Source organism: Vicia villosa, linkage group LG6 (assembly GCF_029867415.1).
Source record: "Vicia villosa cultivar HV-30 ecotype Madison, WI linkage group LG6, Vvil1.0, whole genome shotgun sequence".
In the NCBI taxonomy this organism is placed as follows: domain Eukaryota; kingdom Viridiplantae; phylum Streptophyta; class Magnoliopsida; order Fabales; family Fabaceae; genus Vicia; species Vicia villosa.
Window position 1 is genome coordinate 146,355,674 of NC_081185.1, and position 21,408 is coordinate 146,377,081.

Sequence of the window (21,408 nt, forward strand, 5' to 3'; positions counted from 1 at the left end):
TTGGAAGTTCCAATAGATGTAAATAGAGGCATCTTAAAATTTTGGAGGTTATAGGTAAGATTGTTATAGTAAATTTTGGAGGTTATAGGTAAGATTCTTATAGTTTAACCATGATAAAAAAATAGATATTTCATTTAATTAAATAAATATTTTATGAGATTTTATTTAATTATAGTTTAAAATTTTGAGATCCTATACTTTGAATGGAGGTGTTTTATAAAAATGTTAGCGAGTAATTCTCCATATTCACGGTCATACCCATATTACAGATTTTTTAATCTTATTCATTCACTAGTGGAAAAAATACTTGTTAAGTCGGTTATAAGCCTGACCTAAGAATTGCCGACATAAGAAGTTTTGACTTCTTAAGTCGGATTTGGACCTGACTTAAGAAAACGTTATTAAGTCTGTTCTACAACGTCCGACGTAATAAGTCTAGCCTTTCATAAAACACTGTGCCATTTGACCCTGACTTAAGAAGTTTATTTCTTAAATCAGATATATTTAACCGACCTAACAAATTGGATTTTTTAATAAATAAAATTCAGTCTTTGTGCCAACTATCCTTTTTAAAATAAATCATTATATTTTGTCATCAAACTAAATATTCTTCTACATCAATTATTTCTTCCAATTCATCTATTTACATTATAAACCAAAGGTTAACCTCAGCCGGATGTGCCTCATGAGCCTTATGATGTGTCTCTGGATATGCCTCAGGCTGTATGACATCCGACGTCGGGAGGGAGCCAGATGTCTCTCCTGCCTCAAATACTATAGGTGATGACGTGCGTCTATGGGAGGACTGAGGCAGTGAGTGAACTGGAGAACCTCTTCTGCTACAGGAGGAAGATGTAGTAGGCGTAGAAATAGGATCAACATGGGATGTAGGCGCATCCGACACAACCTGTCCAGATGCAGGTGCCTGGGATGCCTGATTCCTTTCTCTACTTACAAAAGTGTGTTGTGCAATCCTGCCATGTCTCAGTCTAGAAGCTCTCTCATAAGCCATTACTCCTGTAGAATAACGAAACAAACGTTAATAATAAAAATCAGGCTGAAAACAAATGAAAAAAGGCAGACAAGATAAAATCGGAGATGCATTTTCGGTTTTTGATGAAACGTTGAACAAAATCGGAAATGCTCTCTAGTACGACCTGCAACTTTTCAGATTTGTCAATGGCGAAGCTCAAGCACTAAGACCTCAAAAAAATGTCGTAAAAACAACATAAGTAAAACGTGTATTATGACTTCTAAGCTTGGAAACACTAAAAAAACTTGAATTTTAGACCCTAAAACAGAATTTGTAGGTTAAATTACACATTCTCCAAAAAACTCAAAAACAACTTAGAAGTGATGATTTTTTTCTTCAATCTGGTTGAAAACTGAGTTTTGTCTGATGCTTGATGATTCTTGACGAACTTTTTGTAAAATGGGATGATTTTGACACAATGGGGGCTGAGAGGGTTTGAATGTGTTCTGTGTTTTGAAAATATATTTGAATTGAGGAAGTGGAAGAGGTAGTTCGTGTTTAAGTGCTAACACGAACCGGAAATGCATCTCCGGTTCTATCTCGTTAGTGTATTTTTGGTTTGTTTCTGAGTGTAAACGTTCTTCAGTCTTAAAAATTCATATGAATTTGGGCGCTTTCGAAAATACATCTTCGATTCCTACTTGTAATTGTATTTCTGGTTAGTTTAAAGCTGTTACGTTGGGTCTCGTCCACCAAAACTCAAATTTTCAAGGTTTTGGTGCGTCCCAGAAATATATTTCCGATTTCCAAAGACGTTTTTGAAAATTCGTGTGGTGCATAAGAAAAGCATAAGGTGGGTTGAGAAATTCTTTTTTTTTCTTCATTTGGACTTCTGTTGTGGGCTTGTTGTAATGTCGACGCACTTGTTGTAATTCATTATCAAGAAATTGAGGAGCTTCTTCAGCCATTGGCATTGGATAGTAGTTTTTTAACAATTAGAATTGTATATATGAAGTTTTGCTAATAAACATTTAAAAAAAAAATGTGCTCAATGAGGCTTTAACCTGCAACCAATAATGTCAAAAGTTAGAATTGATGCTTAATTTGATCCAACAAACTATAACACAACATATGATTTTTGATGAAAACCTTCATAATATATTTCTAAACCTATACTATGACCTCCCAAAAAAATATACTCTTGAAAATAATGTTTGTTATTCAATGTTAATTAACGTTAATATTGGTGTATCCTGGACCCGGCCCATAAAACCCTAACTCTATAAAAAGCATTAAATCCTAGTCTTGTAAATTTGATCATTATTGTTTGCAGAAGCAATGAATAGGTGCAAAAATCTCAACGACGCTGAGTTACCTGATTCTGTGTTATCGTTAATCTTTTCCAAGTTAACATTGAAAGATTTGGTGAAAACTAGCGCATTGTCGAAACGTTGGCGTCATGAATTGGGATTCATGATGAAGAATATTAAGGATCTCAATTTTGATGCATATAACATGTTTGATTATAATCAGCTTCAAGAGTCACAAGAACAAGTTCAACTAAGGACTCATTCTCAATTTGCCACAGGAATGGAACAGATAATGTTACACTATCAAGATACTATGATTAATTCTGTTCGAGTAAAATTTCCATTGGGTGATCAACATAGTGATTTCATTGATAGATTGATTTCCCAAGCAGTTGCTAACGGCGTCAAAAGTATTGCATTGTTGTTGTCGCATGAAACAAATGATATTAGTTTTATTTTGGAAATAGAGCCTTATAGATTTTCCTTTAGTCTTTTATCTAACACTGATTCTCTAATGTATCTGCATCTAGAGAATTGCTTCCTAGCAGCACCTAAGGGATTTTCCGGATTGAAGAATTTGAGAACTCTTGTTTTGCATCTCATTGTTGTGGAGAAGAAATTGCTTCAGGGTTTGCTTTTCAATTGCGTTCGTCTCGAAGACTTCACCCTTGATGACTGTGACTTCAATTCTAGGTTGAAAATCATTAGTCCAACATTAATTCATTTGAAAATTGTTAACTGTCGTGGTCACTTTGAAGGGATGATAGATATCATTGCGTCGAATCTCTCGTCCCTGGAATATTCTTGTAATGGTTATCGAGTACACCAAATCAACCTTCAGACTCAAATGTTATCGCAGTTTAGCTATAGATGTTGGAAAATTGTTGGATTTATTCCGTTAGATAGATTGAAAAAAGTGACAACAATTGTGTTGGATGGACTTGAGGAATGTCTCCAGTCTTTTGTCATTCCGTATTTGTTTAAAGAATGTCTCCAACTTGAGGACGTCACCTTTAAGAACTGCTCTATTACAAATTCAATAGAAATTACCAGTTCAAAGTTGCGTCATTTGAAGATAATTCATTGTTGTTTTGGGAATTTTGCTCCTAATAAGATATCCATTGACGCATTGAATCTCTCATCGTTTGAATTCGTTGGTCACTCAGGGAGTAGATTTTCAATTGTGGCCCCAATGTTATCTAAGGTTTTTTGGAGTGCAGCTATCAGAGATAATAGTCAAAATGAATTTGGTCCTATCCCAAAATTACATCAGATTGAAAATCTAGCTATACTCATAAACTATTCCCAGGTGAGTCATACAAAATTACATGAGTGCATAGGTTTCTTGTAAGCGATTAAGTCATCGATTGCTTTAAATTTACTTCAATATTACTCTATGCAGGCAGCAAAATTATCGAAGGTTGTGGGTCAACTTCAAAATCTTAGACAATTGAAGCTATTTATCAACAAACCATACGATTCTAATATGGAATACTTTTTTATTTCTGACATTTTAATGGCTGCTCAACATCTCCAAAAGTTTTCTGTAACGGTGAATTATTCAACTCTTTATTCTAATACTCTTTAGCTTTTCTGAAAATTTAATAATTAAACTTCTTAACAAGTAGTAATAGTTCTCTAAATAGCTATAATTTCGTGAGAGAATAATATAATCAACACTTTTACTTTAATCCCATGAATTTATAAGTTTAATGTTATCAAACAAAATCTTAATCATTATAAACATTCTCTTATTTCAAGTAAAACAATATCATGGAATTTAAAATTGTGTAATAACATCATGATTATTATTTTTCTTATTTCAGGTTAGAAGATCACTGATATTTGATAGAAATCCATATCAAAGAAGTAGATATGCAAAAAAAATTCCCAACGAATTGAAATTTGTCGAATTACATGGTTGCGTATGTACAAGAAATGCAGTTGAGTTTGCTAGACATTTGTTGAGGAAAGTGAATTCACTTAAGAAAATCACTTTCAGCTCCGATGACAAATACTATTTAGGTGCTGGAAGTTGGACTAAGGGCATAAATAATGGTTGGTTTGATCGTAACTTTATCCATGAGAATCTTAAAGATGAAGTAAAAGGAAAATGTCAACTTATAATTTTGTAGTCTTATTTTATTTAAAGGGAATTTTGAAAAGTTGTTACAACTTTTTAGTGTTATGAGTTACAAGATGTCAGTGTTCATATGGTGTTCTGGACTATTGGCGTGTTCATCCACAAATTTAGTTACGTTTTTAAAATTTCGAAATATGTTAAGGCTACTGCTACATTATCTTTCTTTAGTAAAAGGGGACTAATTTTGATTTGATTATTACCGGTGTCAACGTGTCGGTGTCGTGTCTGGTGTCAATGAGTCAGTGTCGTGTTCGGTATCCTGGTTTCATAAATTTATATCAATTATTTGCACGCGTGGATAATATTGCTGCTCCTTCACCAACACCTACTATTTCGCCCTATCCGTAAAACTAATCATTCAAAGTTTTCTTGCCTAATAATACTAAATTTGCAAGTCATTTGTTGTGGAAACAATATTCTTTCTGTTATGTTCCATGTGGACTAGTCAGTTACACATGATTTCTTTTCATAATTTGAAGTTTGAACTTGTTTTATGATTAATATTAAATATGTAGACCATATGATATGAGATTCTTTTTTAGTCTACTAAGTGGCCAATACCATAATTAGACAGATTAAACAAACATTTTGGATTAGTTCTGAGTTCACTTTCCAGAAACATGGATTATATAACCTTTATCAATTTCTGTGGGTGGACAAATAATTCTTCATTTTTAAGCATTCTATACATATATATTCTTTTCTAAAAGCAATTCCAATGTAATTTATACGAGTTTAGCAAAAAAAAAAAAACCATATATGAAACTTATTTGGCCTTGAAGTGTACAAGTTTTCTGGACAAATAATGCCTTGAAGTTTTTATATAAAAAAAAACCTTGGAGTTGCAATGGAAATGGAAATTCTTGATGTATAATACATATGAATTTCGAAAAAGTTTTAAGATCTACACGGTGCCTGTTATTAATTGAAAGAGAATATGAATGCTGGAAGAAAGTTTGTACACTTGAATATTCACATTATCGGTATCATTATCTTGATTTTGAAGCCTTAGTGATCCAAATAGGAATTCTTGGCTTAGATCAAGCAATGTGTCGGGTCTATGTGATAATAACAGTGCCTTCTTTCAGTTTGGAATTTTAGCCGATGCTTTGACTTTGGAAATAACTAGCTCAAAATTCTCAAACAAATACTTAGTTACTCAAATTTTGGATGTAAACGTTTGATGATTCATTATATAAAAGATGAAGAGAACATATGATATGCAAGTTTAATTAGTTACTTGCCACCTAAGCAACAACAGTTATAACAGATTTTTTGCTGTTATTAGTTACTTAGTTAGTTGGCATTGTATTGATCAGATTTGGTGAGCAATAAACCAAAATGCATGGTTGTGCATTTTTCTTCTCCTATCTTTCATTCCACTCCATCCATTATTTATAAATCTAAACAATGGAATAATTGACTCTACATTTTATGAGAGATTAAATTGAGTCTTCACTCATGAAATAATTATTTTATTGACTCTTACCATTACCATATGTAACATGTGTATTTAGGGATGGCAATGGGCAGGGTATGGGTAGGGTACTATAGTACCCATCCCCATACCCGCGGTTGAAAAAAATCCCCGTACCCGAGCCCATACCCGCTTGGGTAACAACTTTAGCACCCGTACCTGTAACACCCCATACATACATTGCCTAGGATATACGTATATGGCATTAAAATGGTACTCGAAAATCATAAACATAAGCAGCAGAATAGATAATGTATAAGTACAAGTACAAAAGCCCAAACTGTCATGGCCAAAATACAAGAGTTCCAACTGGTACAAATACATATCCATAGTACAAAAGACGGAGGTACAAAAGATCATAGACTACAACGGAATGCATCACCAAGAAACATCAACTCGAAGCTAAGTCATCTTACCCTTGCCTTGATCCTGCCTCGAACCACCTGTAAAAAGAATAATTGGAATGGGGTGAGATTACTAAATCTCAGTGAGTCTCCCTATCTTACGGGATCACTCAGTTCTACAGGGAACATGCAATCAACGGATTCACCAAGAATCCGGGTTACCTCACGGCTAGGTACAAGTACAAACAAGATACACCATCATTGGAAGTCCCATAACTATCCAATGAGGTTACAAACACAAACTGGCACCAAACCAAAAATAACCGTATACAAACACGTACCCGTGCACGGGGAATCCAAGAGTAAGTTACTCGCCTGCCAAATAGATTACGCATCCACACCCTCAGTGAGTTACCCCTTGTGCCTACGCGTCAAAAGACTTGCACTTGCGCACCGCTAGATGAAACGAATCATTCCTACCTGGAATTCTATGCGCGATGAGTTTTCCCATTGCGACCTTGCCTAAGTGGCGTCACAACCCCATCAATCATCTATACGTCATTGTGTTAACCGCTAGCGCAAAATACGCCATGATGACTACACAAGCCCACCGGGTGATAGCCTAGTGGCAATGCCTATGTGGCACTACTAGAGGAGAGTTATCCGACGTGATGTAGCCTACATGGCATCACAACCTCACCATACCAAGCACGCTGATGTTTACATGCTGGAGGAAACGTCCTAAAAGACCCTCTCAGCGGAATCGCAATGGTAGCTCAGGTGCATAAGACATACCCAGATCACACAGCAAGGCACGAACTAAAGATCACACAACATTAGTCGTGGTCTTAAGCGATTTATGATCTATTGGCCAGGCCTACTCTGATTCAAGTATACCACAACAAGGTCAGGCCACACTGGCAAAACGTCTCCGAACGTTCAACCGGAACGAACGAGAAAACAATGATCACATCATAACACAATCAACAATTGCATCTCCCAATTATACATGCACACAAGTAAGATGGTGATCATATCATAGTCTCATACATTAAAATACATGCCAAAATGTATTACAAGTCATAAGAGGCCTTCGATTCCGATACGAAGCGAAACTACACTCATAAGGGGAAAAATACAAATTCTGTATCAGACTAGTTCGCTACAGAGAACTTCTGTTTGCTACAGCGAACTCAAACAGAAGCTAAACTTCTTCAAATCCAGGTCAGTTCGCTACAGCGAACTCCAGCGAAGCCCCGATTCGCTACAACGAAGGAAAGTTCGCTACAGCGAATAAATCAATTCAACTCCCAGGTTTATTCGCTACACAGTTCGCTACAGCGAATGAAAGTTCGCTGCAGCGAACTCTGCAAAATCAGCAAAAATGCAGAACGCGTTTGGGGTCCCCAAACCCCAAAAATCTCACATGCAATCATTCTTGATGGAGTAATAAGACATGGCAAATGTACATACACGAATTACTACTAGAATAGAGTCTTAAACATGCATGAATAAGGATTATAAAACACATACTCTCAATCCCTTAATCCCTCACATTGACATAAACCCCAAAAGTTTCCCCCAAAGTCTCTATCTATGAGACTCACCTGATTAAGCTGAGGAAGAAGCTCCGAAAATCAGAAAAAGATGAAGGATATTGCTGAATCAAAGGAGCATGCAAGATAGAAGATGAAGTTGTGATATGGGTCTTCCTCTCTTTCCTTCTTGTTTCACGTTTCTCCCTCTTCTACTCTCCACAAATTCTGTTTTTTATTCACAAAATGGAATGAGTCTCTAGCCAAACATGCCCTTAAGCCTTAGTATTAGGTGTAATGACCACAACACCCTTCAACTAGACTCTATTTACCATGATGCCATTTAGTTACATTCTAACTAAATAGAATTTCCATATATATATATATATATATATATATATATATATATATATATAATCTCTTGAAATAAAATTAGGACATTACATTTTCCCCCCTTAAATAGAATTCGTCCTCGAATTCGAAAACTTACCAGAACATGTGAGGATACAACTCCCGCATCTCTGATTCGAGCTCCCAAGTGGCTTCGTCAGGATGCGACTCTTCCCACAACACCTTGACAAGAGGTATCTCCTTGCTTCTCAAAGACTTACTAGCATACTCCAGAATACGACACGGCCTCGGTTGGAAAGAAAGATCTGGTTCAACTTCAATTGTATCCGGTAGGATAGGATGAAATTAATCCGGCACAAACTTCCGCAACTGAGACACATGGAAAACGTCATGCAGCCCGGATAGTGAAGGAGGCAACGCTAACTGGTATGCGACTTCACCTATCCGTCTCATGATCTGATAAGGTCATATGTACCTCGGGCTAAGCTTGCGTGTCTTAAACGGTCCTTTCAATCTCAACCTCGGAGTCACCTTCAAGAACACATGATCTCCCACATCAAACTCTAACGGTCTCCTTCGTTTGTCCGCATAACTTTTCTGTCGATCTTGAGCTTGTTTCATCTTATCTCGAATCATCTTAACCTTCTCCGTGGTTTCTTGAATTATCTCCGGTCCAAGAATTCCCTTCTCGCCAACTTCAGACCAACACAACGGTGATCGACACTTCCTCCCATACAAGCCTTCATATGGGGCCATACCGATACTCGCATGATAACTGTTGTTATACGCGAATTCTATCAAAGGTAAGTTATCTTACCAACTTCCACCAATTTCCAAGATACATGCCCTCAGCATATCTTCAATGGTTTGAATAGTCCTTTCTGTTTGTCCATCTGTCTGGGGGTGGTTAGAAGTGCTCAAATTCATATTTGTACCCATCTCTTGATGAAAAGCTTCCCAAAATCGGGAAGTGAACTTCGGATCTCTATCCGACACAATGCTAGAAGGTACACCATGCAATCTCACAATCTCCACTACAAAAAGCCTCGCAAGGTGAGAAACCTTGTGAGTCGTCTTAACCGGTAAGAAATGCGCGGACTTAGTCAAACGATCCACTATCACCCATATCGAGTCATGGCCGCCCAATACCCGTGGTAGTCCCACAATGAAGTCCATGGATATACTGTCCCATTTCCAAACAGGAACGTCCAATGGTTGTAGCATACCACCGGGCCTTTGGTGTTCTATCTTCACTTGTTGACATATCACACACTGCTCTACATAGTTAGCCACATCTCTTTTCATACCGGGCCACCAAAAAATCCCTTTCAAATCCTGGTACATCTTGGTTGATCCGGGATGAATGGTGAATTTGCTCTTGTGAGCCTTGTCTAGAATTAACCTCCTTAACTCCGCGTCATTTGGCACACACATCCTCCGTCCAAAAAGAATGAGTCCATCAGATGTACGAACGAAATCTGGAAGGTTTGCTTTAGCTTGCAATTCTACATCATTCCACTGTGCTTGACGGATCCTTTCCCGCAACTCATTCTCAATACACAAGTTACTTATCAACACACCCGTTGGTGCCCACTCAAATTGCAAGTCCAAGTTTCTGAACTTCTCCATAAGGCCAAATTCTAACATCATCAGCTCTGCAACCTTAATCTCCTTTCTACTCAAGGCATCTGCTACCTTATTAGCTTTACCGTGATGGTACTTTAAATAAAAGTCAAAGTCCTTCAAGTACTCCATCCATCTCCTCTGACGCATGTTGATTTCCTTCTGATCAAAGAGATACTTCAAGCTCTTATGATCGCTAAACATCTCAAAGTGAACTCCATACAAATAATGTCGCCAAACCTTGAGTGCGAAGACAATTGCAGCGAGTTCAAGGTCATGAGTAGGATAATTCTCTTCATGAGATCTCAACTGTCTAGATGCATAAGCTACAACCTGTCCATCTTGCATCAACACTCCACCCAAACCTTTCTTAGAAGCATCACAAAACACTTCATAAGATCAGTTTGGATCTGGGATCACCAACACTAGAGCTGTAGTTAATTTCTCCTCGAGTTTCTGAAAACTCTTCTCACAATCTGAATTCCATTCGAACGAGACTTCCTTCCTTGTAAGTCTGGTCAAAGGTAATGCCAATTTGAAAAATCCCATAATGAACCTCCGATAGTAACCTGCCAAGCCTAGGAAACTACGGACCTCAGTTGCATACTTGGGTCGTTCCCAATTTATCACTGCTTCTACCTTTGAAGGGTCTACAGCTACGCCGCCGCCAGATATGACATGTCTAAGAAACTTGACTTCAGACATCCAGAACTCACACTTGCTAAACTTCGCAAACAACTGCTTTTCTCTAAGAACCGACAACACAATCCTCAAATGCTCCATGTGCTCTTCAATAGTCCGAGAGTAGATCAAGATGTCATCTATGAAGATTACCACGAACTGGTCCAAATATGGTTGAAACACCCGGTTCATGTAATCCATAAAGACAGCAGGAGCATTGGTTACTCCAAACGGCATAACCAAAAACTCGTAATGACTGTATCTCATTCTAAAAGTAGTTTTCGATACATCTGAACTCTTAACCCGAATCTGATGATATCCCGACCTGAGGTCAATCTTCGAGAACATACAGGCTCCTTTAAATTGATTTAGGAGGTCATCAATCCGCGGTAGAGGATACTTGTTCTTTATGGTTACCTTGTTCAGCTGACGATAGTCGATGCACAAACGCATACTACCGTCCTTCTTCTTTACTAATAAGACTGGGCCCCCCATGGAGAAACACTAGGACGAATGAAGTGTTTCGCCAACAACTCTTCTAACTGGCTCTTCAACTCTCTTAGCTCTGCAGGAGACATCCTATAAGGGGAAACTGAAACTGGAGCAGTACCCGGAACAAGATCAATAGAGAATTCAACTTCCCTTTCCGGCGGAAGAGAAGTAACATCCTCCGGAAATACATCGGAAAATTCACACACAACCGGAATCTCCAAAATACTTTTCTTGTCTTTAGAGTCCGACGTAAGAACCAAAAGGAAAGACTTCTCTTGAGCAAAAAGGTAATTGATCATGTTAACCGTACCTTCAAGAAGATGTTCAATGGCATCGGTTGGTGTAGTCTCCTCAGCAGGAATGAAGATAGCCTTCTCTTTACAACCGATGTACACCGAGTTAGCTGACAACCAGTCCATACCAAGTACTACATCGATCTTCTTAAGAGGTAGACAAATGAGATCAATCAAGAATCTACGACCATTGAAGGTAATAGAACACTCCTTTCAAATTTCTAGAGCTTCTACTACATCGTCCGTAGCCGATGAGATAATCATAGGATTAGGAAGAAGACTCGTCTCAAAACCAAGCCTCCGAACACAAGGGTAAGAAATAAAAGAATGTGTTGCTCCACAATCAACTAGCACAAACAAGGGCTGATCATTAACATAGCACGTACCAGCAACAAGATTGGTGTTTCCTTGAGCCTTCCTTGCGTCTAAGGTGTAAACACGTCCAGTAGTCTTTTCGGGAACATCTGGGGCTGCACATTCCCTTGCAAAGTGACCTGTCATCCCACACTTGAAGCACTTCTTTGGACCTGTTGAGCAATTACCATAATGCTTCCTATTGCACTTGCCACATTGAGGGGGCTAAGTAGAGCGATCCCCATAAACTGGTTTCTTCATTGTTGGAAAATTTCGGGGTCTCAAATGCTGTCCCGACCTTACTTGTTCCCTACGAACCGGCTTATTCTGTTCTCTTTCATCTTGGACTCTCTTCAATGTGTTCTCGGCAACATAGCATTGCCTTAAACACTCAGCATAGGTGGTAAACTCCCTTTGAGACACACTGTGCACAATATCAGCATTCAGCCCCATGAGGAACTGATCATTCTTCCACAACTCATCTGGTGCATAAGCTACTTGTCTAGAATAGGCAGCCATGTCCTCAAACTTCTCAGCATATTCAGATACCGACATGTTTCCTTGTTTGAAGGACTGAAACTCACACTCCTTCAAAGCATGCACACTGTTGGGGTAGTACTTCTCCAAGAAAGCTGTCTTGAAATGTTGCCAATCCTTTGGAATCCCTTGGTTAGTGAAATACGTAGACTCCGTATTCCACCATCTACCTGCTGGTCCCTTCATTTTCTGAGCAGCAAAGATCACCTTCTCTTCTTCTGTGCACTGAATAGCCTGGAATATCATCTCCATAGCATATAGCCAATCATGAGCAATCACAGGATCTAAGCCACCCAAGAACTCTGGCGGATCCATCCGAAAGAAGGCACGAAAGTCAGGCCCTGCTGCAGCCTGAGGAGTAGGAGCAGGAGTGGTTGGTTGTTGCCCTTGCATGCCTTGCATCATTTGCATCATCATTTGATTCTGCTGCTGCATCTGTTGCATTATCTGCACCCAAGGCACACCCGCATTCTCAGTTTCAGGCTCAGTCTCCACATTCCTCGTCCTGGGCCTTCCGGGACCTCTACGTTGTTCAGCCATCTTCCTGTTTGTCCTACACACGGAATCAAGTTGATCAGGCTTAATGCCATAAGTAAGACATAAGGAATCATGCCGACGCTACACATATGAGGCAGAATTATGCTGACTTATGAGGTTTCGTGGCAAAGCCGAGGTTCGACCTGCTCTGATACCAACTGTAACACCCCATACATACATTGCCTAGGATATACGTATATGGCATTAAAATGGTACTCGAAAATCATAAACATAAGCAGCGGAATAAATAATGTATAAGTACAAGTACAAAAGCCCAAACTGTCATGGCCAAAATACAAGAGTTCCAACTAGTACAAATACATATCCATAGTACAAAAGACGGAGGTACAAAAAATCATAGACTACAACTGAATGCATCACCAAGAAACATCAACTCAAATCTAAGTCATCTTACCCTTGCCTCGATCCTGCCTCGAACCACCTGTAAAAAGAATAATTGGAATGGGGTGAGATTACTAAATCTCAGTGAGTCTCCCTATCTTACGGGATCACTCAGTTCTATAGGGAACATGCAATCAACGGATTCACCGAGAATCCGGGTTACCTCAAGGCTAGGTACAAGTACAAACAAGGTACACCATCATTGGAAGTCCCATAACTATCCAATGAGGTTACAAACACAAACTGGCACCAAACCAAAAATAACCGTATACAAACCCGTACCCGTGCACGGGGAATCCAAGAGTAAGTTACTCGCCTGCCAAATAGATTACGCATCCACACCCTCGGTGAGTTATCCCTTGTGCCTACGCATCAAAAGACTTGCACTTCGCTAGATGAAACGAATCATTCCTACCTGGAATTCTATCCGCGATGAGTTTTCCCATTGCGACCTTGCCTAAGTGGTGTCACAACCCCATCAATCATCTATACGTCGATGTGTTAACCGCTAGTGCAAAATACGCCATGATGACTACACAAGCCCACCGGGTGATAGCCTAGTGGAAATGCCTACGTGGCACCACTAGAGGAGAGTTATCCGACGTGATGTAGCCTACATGGCATCACGCCCTCACCATACCAAGCACGCTGATGTTTACATGTTGGAGGAAACGTCCTAAAAGACCCTCTCAGCGGCATCGCAATGGTAGCTCAGGTGCATAAGACATACCCAGATCACACATCAAGGCACGAACTAAAGATCACACAGCATTAGTCGTGGTCTTAAGCGATTTATGATCTATTGGCCAGGCCTACTCTGATTCAAGTATACCACAACAAGGTCAGGCCACACAGGCAAAACGTCTCCGAATGTTCAACCGGAACGAACGAGAAAACAATGATCACATCATAACACAATCAACAATTGCATCTCCCAATTATACATGCATACAAGTAAGATGGTGATCATATCATAGTCTCATACATTAAAATACATGCCAACATGTATTACAAGTCATAAGAGGCCTTCGATTCCGATACGAAGCGAAACTGCACTCATAAGGGGAAAAATACCAATTCTGCATCAGACTAGTTCGCTACAGCGAACTTTTGTTCGCTACAGCGAACTCACACAGAAGCTAAACTTCTTCAAATCCAGGTCAGTTCGCTACAGCGAACTCCAGCGAAGCCCCGATTCGCTACAGCGAAGGAAAGTTCGCTACAGCGAATAAATTAATTCAACTCCCAGGTTTATTCGCTACACAGTTCGCTACAGCGAATCATTCGCTACAGCGAATGAAAGTTCGCTGCAGCGAACTCTGCAAAATCAGCAAAAATGCAGAACGCGTTTGGGGTCCCCAAACCCCAAAAATCTCACATGCAATCATTCTTGATGGAGTAATAAGACATGGCAAATGTACATACACGAATTACTACTAGAATAGAGTCTTAAACATGCATGAATAAGGATTATAAGACACATACTCTCAATCCCTTAATCCCTCACATTGACATAAACCCCAAAAGTTTCCCCCAAAGTCTTTATCTATGAGACTCACCTGATTAAGCTGAGGAAGAAGCTCCGAAAATCAGAAGAAGATGAAGGATATTGCTGAATCAAAGGAGCATGCAAGATAGAAGATGAAGTTGTGATATGGGTCTTCCTCTCTTTCCTTCTTGTTTCACGTTTCTCCCTCTTCTACTCTCCACAAATTCTGTTTTTTGTTCACAAAATGGAATGAGTCTCTAGCCAAACATGCCCTTAAGCCTTAGTATTAGGTGTAATGACCACAACACCCTTCAACTAGACTCTATTTACCATGATGCCATTTAGTTACATTCTAACTAAAGAGAATTTCCATATATATATATATATATATATATATATATATATATATATATATATATATATATAATCTCTTGAAATAAAATTAGGACATTACAGTTAGGGGTGGCAAAACGGGCCACCCGCCCCGCCCGCCCCGCCTTAAGTCCGCCAAAAAACAAGCGGGTTGAGCATGCCCGCCAAGTGAAATGGGCATACAAATCATGCCCGCCTATTTTTATTTATATATTTATATATATTTTTTTATTTTCTTAATAGATTAATATGTTTTTTTTTACCTTTTAATTAATTTTTTCACTTATTTTTTAAAACAATTTTTTATAAAAGCAACTTTTTAACAAATTTTACTTAAAAAAAATTACATATATTTACAAATAAATATATAAAATAAACCATCAAGAATTGGAATGGTTAGAATTAACTAAAAAAAAGGGAAATTTGGATTAGGGGCGGGCTTTGGCGGGCGGCGGACATTGGCAGGGCGGGCTATGGCGGGCGGCGGGTTTGGCGGGGCGGGCTTTGGCGAGCGGCGGACCTAAAATCTCAACCCAACCCGCCATTTTTAGGCGGGGCGCGGGCCGGCCCGGCGGGTCACGGCCCGTTTTGTCACCCCTAATTACAGTACCCGTGTTCTTTGGGTATGTAAGTACCCATACCCATTACCCGCATTTCTAATAAAAAATAAATATATCAACTATAAAATATCATATCATTTTAAGTTTTTAGTAACATTTAAATGTTTTCAAAAAACTTATTGTAAAATTATGAAATAAACGAACACTTATGTTACATATGTAATGGTTTAACATCGATGTATTTTTGAAAATTGATAGACATTTGTTTTAATATAATAATATAAATCAAAATATATAAATATATATGTTGTGTGTGTATGGGGCGGGCTAGGTACTAAGTTGCCTATACCCGCATCCATACCCGCTTATTTAAGTGGGTAATTACTCGAGCCCGTGCCCATTTATGCAGGTTTTTACCCTACCCATTGTGGATATTTTTGTGGGTATCCACTTGGGATGAGCCAAATTGCCATCCCAATGTGTATTGTATGTTACCTCTCTCATCAATAAAATAAAAAATATAAAAAGGATTAAATGGAATGACTCAGCAAAGAATTAAATTGGAAATGACGAAAAAGGTTTAAAAAATGGTGTTTATTAGTATTAATTTGGTTTAGAATGTAATTATGCAGGTAATTAGTTTTCTTATATTCTCTAGTAGAAAAAGTGTGTTTCTGAATATGGTTTCTTCAATCAATGACAATAACAAACTTGATTTTATATTTGAAATCAAATCTAGACTCTTTCCTTTTAAAGATCAACCACAGTCTGGTTTGTTTTTCACAGAAGGATTCAAATGAAATGTAGCTTGTAGTAAATATCAAGGATTCACTAGCTTTTGGAGCTCTTCAATGAATACATTACTAAATAGCCTTTTTTTTGTTACAACTAAATAGCATTTTCTACTTATTAGCAGCAACACACTAAAAAAATTTGTAAGTACTTTCAAAATTGACCTTGGTGAGAAAGAAAAAACAAAATGGTTTTACAAAAGATGCAGTGTTATCTCTGAAACTGATGCTATTTTTGTTCAAGGTAAATAATATTCTCTACCTCAGTTGTTCTAATGTCCCTAATGTATGACTCTACCAATAATCTCCACAAGTACATTTTCCATCCTCAAATCGATGAAACCGATTATTGTCCCTCACAATGATGACCCTTCCGGTACACTTACTAATAAACTTGATAGCAGTGTGACAATCACCACAAACTCTCAAATTCTTCATCACTCTAATTGCTTGTCCTTGAGGAAAAGTAATAAGTCCAAATGCAATAGCTAATCTCTCACTATGATACCTAATAGTTCTGTTCTTCTCCTCACCGCCCACTTCTTTTAACACAAAAGAAGTATCAGCAACATAACCAGCTTTATCCAGTTCTTCTCCCAACTCCTCTAACTTCTGATAAATTTCCAATGTCTTTGCATGAGACCTATCCCCAGCGGCAAATGTATGAACTCTATTCCCTTCCTCCACCCAACTCAATCCAGTTTCCTTTTTTATTCCACAGTCTCTCATCGTCTTCCTCGCTTTCGCCGCTTCCTCCCATCTACCAGCAGCAGCATAAGCATTCGAAAGCATAACATGAAGTCCAGAACTCACATAACCCGTCTCAGAAACCCTATCCGCAACATAAGATGCCAGTTCAGGATTCCCATGTATTCTACATCCAGTTAACAAAGCTCCCCAAACAGATTCAGTAGGTTCCATAGGCATTTCCTCAATTATCTTAACTGCATCGTCTAACTTACCAGCACGACCAAGCAAATCAACCATGGTTGAGTAATGTTGTGTCCCAGGTTCAATACCATAATCCTTCATCAACTCAAAGTAATATTTACCCTTCTCTACCAACCCTGCATGGCTGCATGCATAAAGCACGCACAAAAATGTAATAAAATTAGCCTTCACCCCACCAACACTCTTCATCTTATCAAACAACTCAAACGTTTTATTTGTGTGTGCATGCTGAGCACAAGCAATCAACATAGCATTCCACATACCAAGGTTCCTAACAGTAACCTCCTCAAAAACATCATAAGCTTCTTCAACAACCCCACATTTAGAATACAGAGAAATCAAAGAACTCGCCACAAAACAAGATGAATCAAAACTCGTCTTGAAACTCAATGCATGTATCAGCTTTCCCATTTGAAGCAAAGTAGAACCACCACAAACCCTTAAAACACTCGACAACGTAAAATCATTAACACCATCATCTTCTTCCACAAGAAACCGTTTAAAAAGCCTCAAAGCTTCATCATCCTCCCCCAATTGAACATATCCATAAATCAACCCACTCCAAGAAACAACATTTCTATTCGGCATTTCATCAAACACCTTACGCGCAAAACCAATATCTCCACATTTAGCATACATATCAATAATAGAACTCCCCACGAAAATATCAACATGGTAAGCAGTTTTAAAAGCAAAGCAATGCAGAGATCGAGCAACGGGCAACGACGATAGAATCGCGCATGATTTAGTGGCACTTGGGAAAATATGATCGTCCGGAGGTAAACCATTCCGGAGCATTCGGCGGAAGAATTCGAGAGAAACCAAAGGCAGCTCGTTTTGAGCAAATGAAGAGATAATTGAGCTCCATGTGGTGGCGGATTTGTGAGGGGAATCGTTGAAGATTTGAAGAGAGGAATAAGGAAGATGGGTTTTGGAGTAGAAATTGATGAGATGATGAGAGAGAAGAGGAATTGTTTGTAAACCTAATTTGATAATATGAGCATGAAGTTGAAGACCTTTGGGGAGTGAGCGAGAGTATGTTAGAGACAGAAGAGTGTTGCATATGTTTCTATACAAAGGTTGTTGAGAATCAACCATGAGTTTGTTAGTTTGTTCCGAAAACAACGTTTTAACTTTGTTATTCAATGTTACTTAACGTTATAATTGGTGTATACTGGACCCGGCCCATAAAAAACCCTAACTCTATAAATACCCTAATTCTTGTGTTTGTTTGTTATTGTTTGCAGAAGCAATGAAGAGGTGCAAAAATCTCAACGCTGAGTTACCTGATTCTGTGTTATCGTTGATCTTTTCCAAGTTAACATTGAAGGATTTGGTGAAAACTAGTGCATTGTCGAAACATTGGAGTCATGAATTGGGATTCATGATGAAGAATATTAAGGATCTCAATTTTGATGCATATAACATGTTTGATTATAATCCACTTCAGAAGTTACCACAATACCTTCAACTAAGGGATGATCAATCTCGATTTGCTACAGGATTGGATCAATTAATGCTACACTATCAAGGTGCTATGATTAATTCCGTTCGAGTAAAATTTCCATTGGGTGATCAACATCGTAATGTCATTGATAGATTGATTTCCCAAGGAGTTACAAAAGGTGTCAAGCATATTGAACTGTCGTTTTCGCATGAGACTAACGATATTGGTTTTCTTGTGGAAGCAGAGCCTTATAGGTTTTCCTTTACTCTCTTATCTAACAATACTGATTCTCTAATGTATCTGCATTTAGAGAATTGCTTCCTAGTAGCACCTAGGGGATTCTCTGGATTGAAGAATTTGAGAACTCTTGTGTTGCATTTCATTGTTGTGGAGAAGAAACTGCTTCAGGGTCTGCTTTCCAACTGCGTTAGTCTTGAAGACTTCACCCTTGATGACTGCGAGTTCAATTTTAAGTTGAAAATTATTAGTCCAACATTGTCTCATTTGAAAATTGTGAATTGTCGTGGTAACTTTGAAGGGGAGATATATATTGTTGCATCAAATCTCTCGTCCCTTAATTATTCTTGTAATGGATATAGAGTACACCCTATCAACTTTCAGACTCAAATGTTATCGCAGTTTAGCTATAGATGTAGGCAAATTATTGAATTTATTTCGTTGGATAGATTGAAAAATGTGACAAAAATTGTGTTGGATGGAATTGATGAATGTCTCCAATCTTTTGTTATACCGTATTTGTTTAAAGGAAGTCTCCAACTTGAGGACATTACCTTTAAGAACTGCTCGATCAAAAAATCAATGGAAATTACTAGTATAAAATTGCATCATTTGAAAATAATTCATTGCTGCTTTGGGGATTTCAATCCTTATAAGATATCCATTGATGCATTGAACCTCTCAACGTTTGAATTCATTGGTCACACTGGGAGTAAATTTTCAGTTGTGGCACCAAAGTTATCGAAAGTTTTTTGGAGTGCAGCTATAAGATATCAAAATCAATTTGGTCCAATCCCAAAATTACATCAGATTGAAAATCTAGCTATACTCGTTAACTATTCACAGGTGAGTTATTGAACATTATAGGATTGCATAGGTTTTTTGTAAATGATTGACTCGATGATTGCTTTTGATTTACTTCAATTTTATTGGTGTATGCAGATAGCAAAATTAACGAATGTCTTGGGTCAACTTCAAAATCTTAGGCAATTGGAGTTATGTATCATCCAACCATATGATTTTAATATGGAATACTTTTCTATTTTTGAAATTTTAATGGCTGCTCAGCATCTTCAAAAGTTTTCTTTAACGGTGAATTATTTAACTTTTAGTTATAATATTTTTCGGCTTTTTTGAAAATTAAATAATTAAACTTCTTAATGAATACACACAATCTCTCATCTGAAGTAAATTAATATCATTAATGGTATAAGCATAATAGAATTTAATTTTTGTGTGTAATAATATCATGATTGTTATTTTTCATATTTCAGGTTAGAAGATCACAAGCGGTTGCTGGAAATCTAGATCAAAGAACAAGAAGATATGCAAATTTTTGTCACAATGATTTGAATTTTTTTGAGTTACATGGTTGTGTATGTACCATAAACGCAATAGAGTTTGTTAGACATATGTTGAGGAATGTGAATTCGGTTAAGAAAATAACTTTCAGCTCCAATGACAATTACTATTTAGGTGCTGGAAGATGGACTAAGGGCACAAATAATGATTGGTTTGATCGTAATTTTATCCATGAGAGTCTTGAAGATGAAGTAAAAGGAAAGTGTCAACTTATAGTTTTGTAGTATTATTTTATTTATAGTGAATTTCGTAATGTTGTAACAACTTTTTAGTGTTATTGAATTTAGATAGATGTTCAATTAGAGCTGTCAAAATGGGTTAACCTATGGGCCGGCCCGCCAGGTCCGAAAATTCATTGGACTTGGGTCTTAAAATTAGAGCCTATATTTTTCAGGGTCTTTTTAGCCCAGCCCTAAAAAGTCCGCTACCCATTAGGGCTAGCTCATATCGGCCGTGGGTAGCCCATCAAGCCCGCATAATTATAAATTTTAAAAAATATATTAATATTTATATTATCTTACTCCATAATAGTATATTGATTTTTCTCACTTCACTAAATTTTATCTCTATTTCATTCAATCTTTCTCTTTTAAATATTATACATTAATATTGTTAACATTTTTTCATCATATTATATTAGTTTTTCTCTTATAATAAATATTCAAGTATTATTTTATACAATTTAGACATATATTATATTTAGAAACACATCATAGTATTTATAAGAGATAATATAGTAATTAAAAATGTATTATGTTTAAAATAATATAATTTTTAATTTTATTTATAATAAATATTATGGAGTTTTTATTTTAATTTTTTTAAATAAAAAAGCCCATTTAGGACCGGGTAGTCCGAAGCCCATCTAGAGCCGGACTCGGGTAGTAAATCTCGAGCCCATATTACACAGGGCCTTTTTGGCCCAACCTTAAAAAGCCCAGGGTCCGTTAGGGCCGGCAAGTTTAGGGTCGGGTAGTCCATATTAATAACTCTATATTCAACCATTGGCCTTAGACCATTGGCCTTAGACAAACTGTATTTTCATATATATGAGTTTGTTTTGTATAATCAGTCATTGCTAGTGTTTTTTTATATATATATTTTTTTTGTGAAAGTTAACTATGAATTAATCAACTAAAATTCACTA

At 37.6% G+C, this 21,408-nt stretch overlaps 6 protein-coding genes across 6 annotated transcripts; 2 read left to right on the forward strand and 4 right to left on the reverse strand.

Moving 5' to 3' along the window:
- Window positions 1-2,311: 2,311 nt before the first annotated feature.
- Window positions 2,312-4,418, forward strand: LOC131614921 (F-box/FBD/LRR-repeat protein At1g13570-like). The gene is made up of 3 exons (XM_058886454.1): window positions 2,312-3,592; window positions 3,686-3,835; window positions 4,110-4,418. Exons 1-3 carry the CDS (start codon window positions 2,312-2,314, stop codon window positions 4,416-4,418), a joined length of 1,740 nt encoding a protein of 579 aa, XP_058742437.1.
- Window positions 4,419-10,155: 5,737 nt separating this feature from the next.
- LOC131614922 (uncharacterized mitochondrial protein AtMg00860-like) lies at window positions 10,156-10,704 on the reverse strand. Its single transcript, XM_058886455.1, has one exon. The coding sequence runs from the start codon at window positions 10,702-10,704 to the stop codon at window positions 10,156-10,158; it is 549 nt and encodes a 182-aa protein (XP_058742438.1).
- A 206-nt stretch (window positions 10,705-10,910) lies between these two features.
- On the reverse strand, window positions 10,911-11,348 carry LOC131614923 (uncharacterized). Its single transcript, XM_058886456.1, has one exon. The coding sequence runs from the start codon at window positions 11,346-11,348 to the stop codon at window positions 10,911-10,913; it is 438 nt and encodes a 145-aa protein (XP_058742439.1).
- Window positions 11,349-11,435: 87 nt separating this feature from the next.
- Window positions 11,436-12,653, reverse strand: LOC131614924 (uncharacterized). The gene is made up of 2 exons (XM_058886457.1): window positions 11,880-12,653; window positions 11,436-11,783 (listed from the first exon to the last, which is right to left on the reverse strand). The coding sequence occupies exons 1-2, from the start codon at window positions 12,651-12,653 to the stop codon at window positions 11,436-11,438; spliced, it is 1,122 nt and encodes a 373-aa protein (XP_058742440.1).
- Window positions 12,654-16,325: 3,672 nt separating this feature from the next.
- LOC131612658 (putative pentatricopeptide repeat-containing protein At5g52630) lies at window positions 16,326-18,756 on the reverse strand. Its single transcript, XM_058884423.1, has one exon. The coding sequence runs from the start codon at window positions 18,311-18,313 to the stop codon at window positions 16,559-16,561; it is 1,755 nt and encodes a 584-aa protein (XP_058740406.1). The 5' UTR covers window positions 18,314-18,756; the 3' UTR covers window positions 16,326-16,558.
- Window positions 18,468-20,485, forward strand: LOC131614926 (uncharacterized). Its single transcript, XM_058886458.1, has 3 exons — window positions 18,468-19,745; window positions 19,842-19,991; window positions 20,174-20,485. The coding sequence occupies exons 1-3, from the start codon at window positions 18,468-18,470 to the stop codon at window positions 20,483-20,485; spliced, it is 1,740 nt and encodes a 579-aa protein (XP_058742441.1).
- Window positions 20,486-21,408: the final 923 nt, after the last annotated feature.

Coding starts and splice junctions, on each gene's coding strand:
- LOC131614921 (XM_058886454.1), top strand. CDS start 2,312: ATGAATAGGTGCAAAAATCTCAACGACGCTGAGTTACCTGATTCTGTG. Junction 3,593..3,685: donor TACTCATAAACTATTCCCAG/GTGAGTCATACA, acceptor TACTCTATGCAG/GCAGCAAAATTATCGAAGGT. Junction 3,836..4,109: donor TCCAAAAGTTTTCTGTAACG/GTGAATTATTCA, acceptor TTCTTATTTCAG/GTTAGAAGATCACTGATATT.
- LOC131614922 (XM_058886455.1), bottom strand. CDS start 10,704: ATGAGATACAGTCATTACGAGTTTTTGGTTATGCCGTTTGGAGTAACC.
- LOC131614923 (XM_058886456.1), bottom strand. CDS start 11,348: ATGGACTGGTTGTCAGCTAACTCGGTGTACATCGGTTGTAAAGAGAAG.
- LOC131614924 (XM_058886457.1), bottom strand. CDS start 12,653: ATGGCTGAACAACGTAGAGGTCCCGGAAGGCCCAGGACGAGGAATGTG. Junction 11,784..11,879: donor AGCCGGTTCGTAGGGAACAA/GTAAGGTCGGGA, acceptor CAATGTGGCAAG/TGCAATAGGAAGCATTATGG.
- LOC131612658 (XM_058884423.1), bottom strand. CDS start 18,313: ATGGTTGATTCTCAACAACCTTTGTATAGAAACATATGCAACACTCTT.
- LOC131614926 (XM_058886458.1), top strand. CDS start 18,468: ATGAAGAGGTGCAAAAATCTCAACGCTGAGTTACCTGATTCTGTGTTA. Junction 19,746..19,841: donor TACTCGTTAACTATTCACAG/GTGAGTTATTGA, acceptor TGGTGTATGCAG/ATAGCAAAATTAACGAATGT. Junction 19,992..20,173: donor TTCAAAAGTTTTCTTTAACG/GTGAATTATTTA, acceptor TTCATATTTCAG/GTTAGAAGATCACAAGCGGT.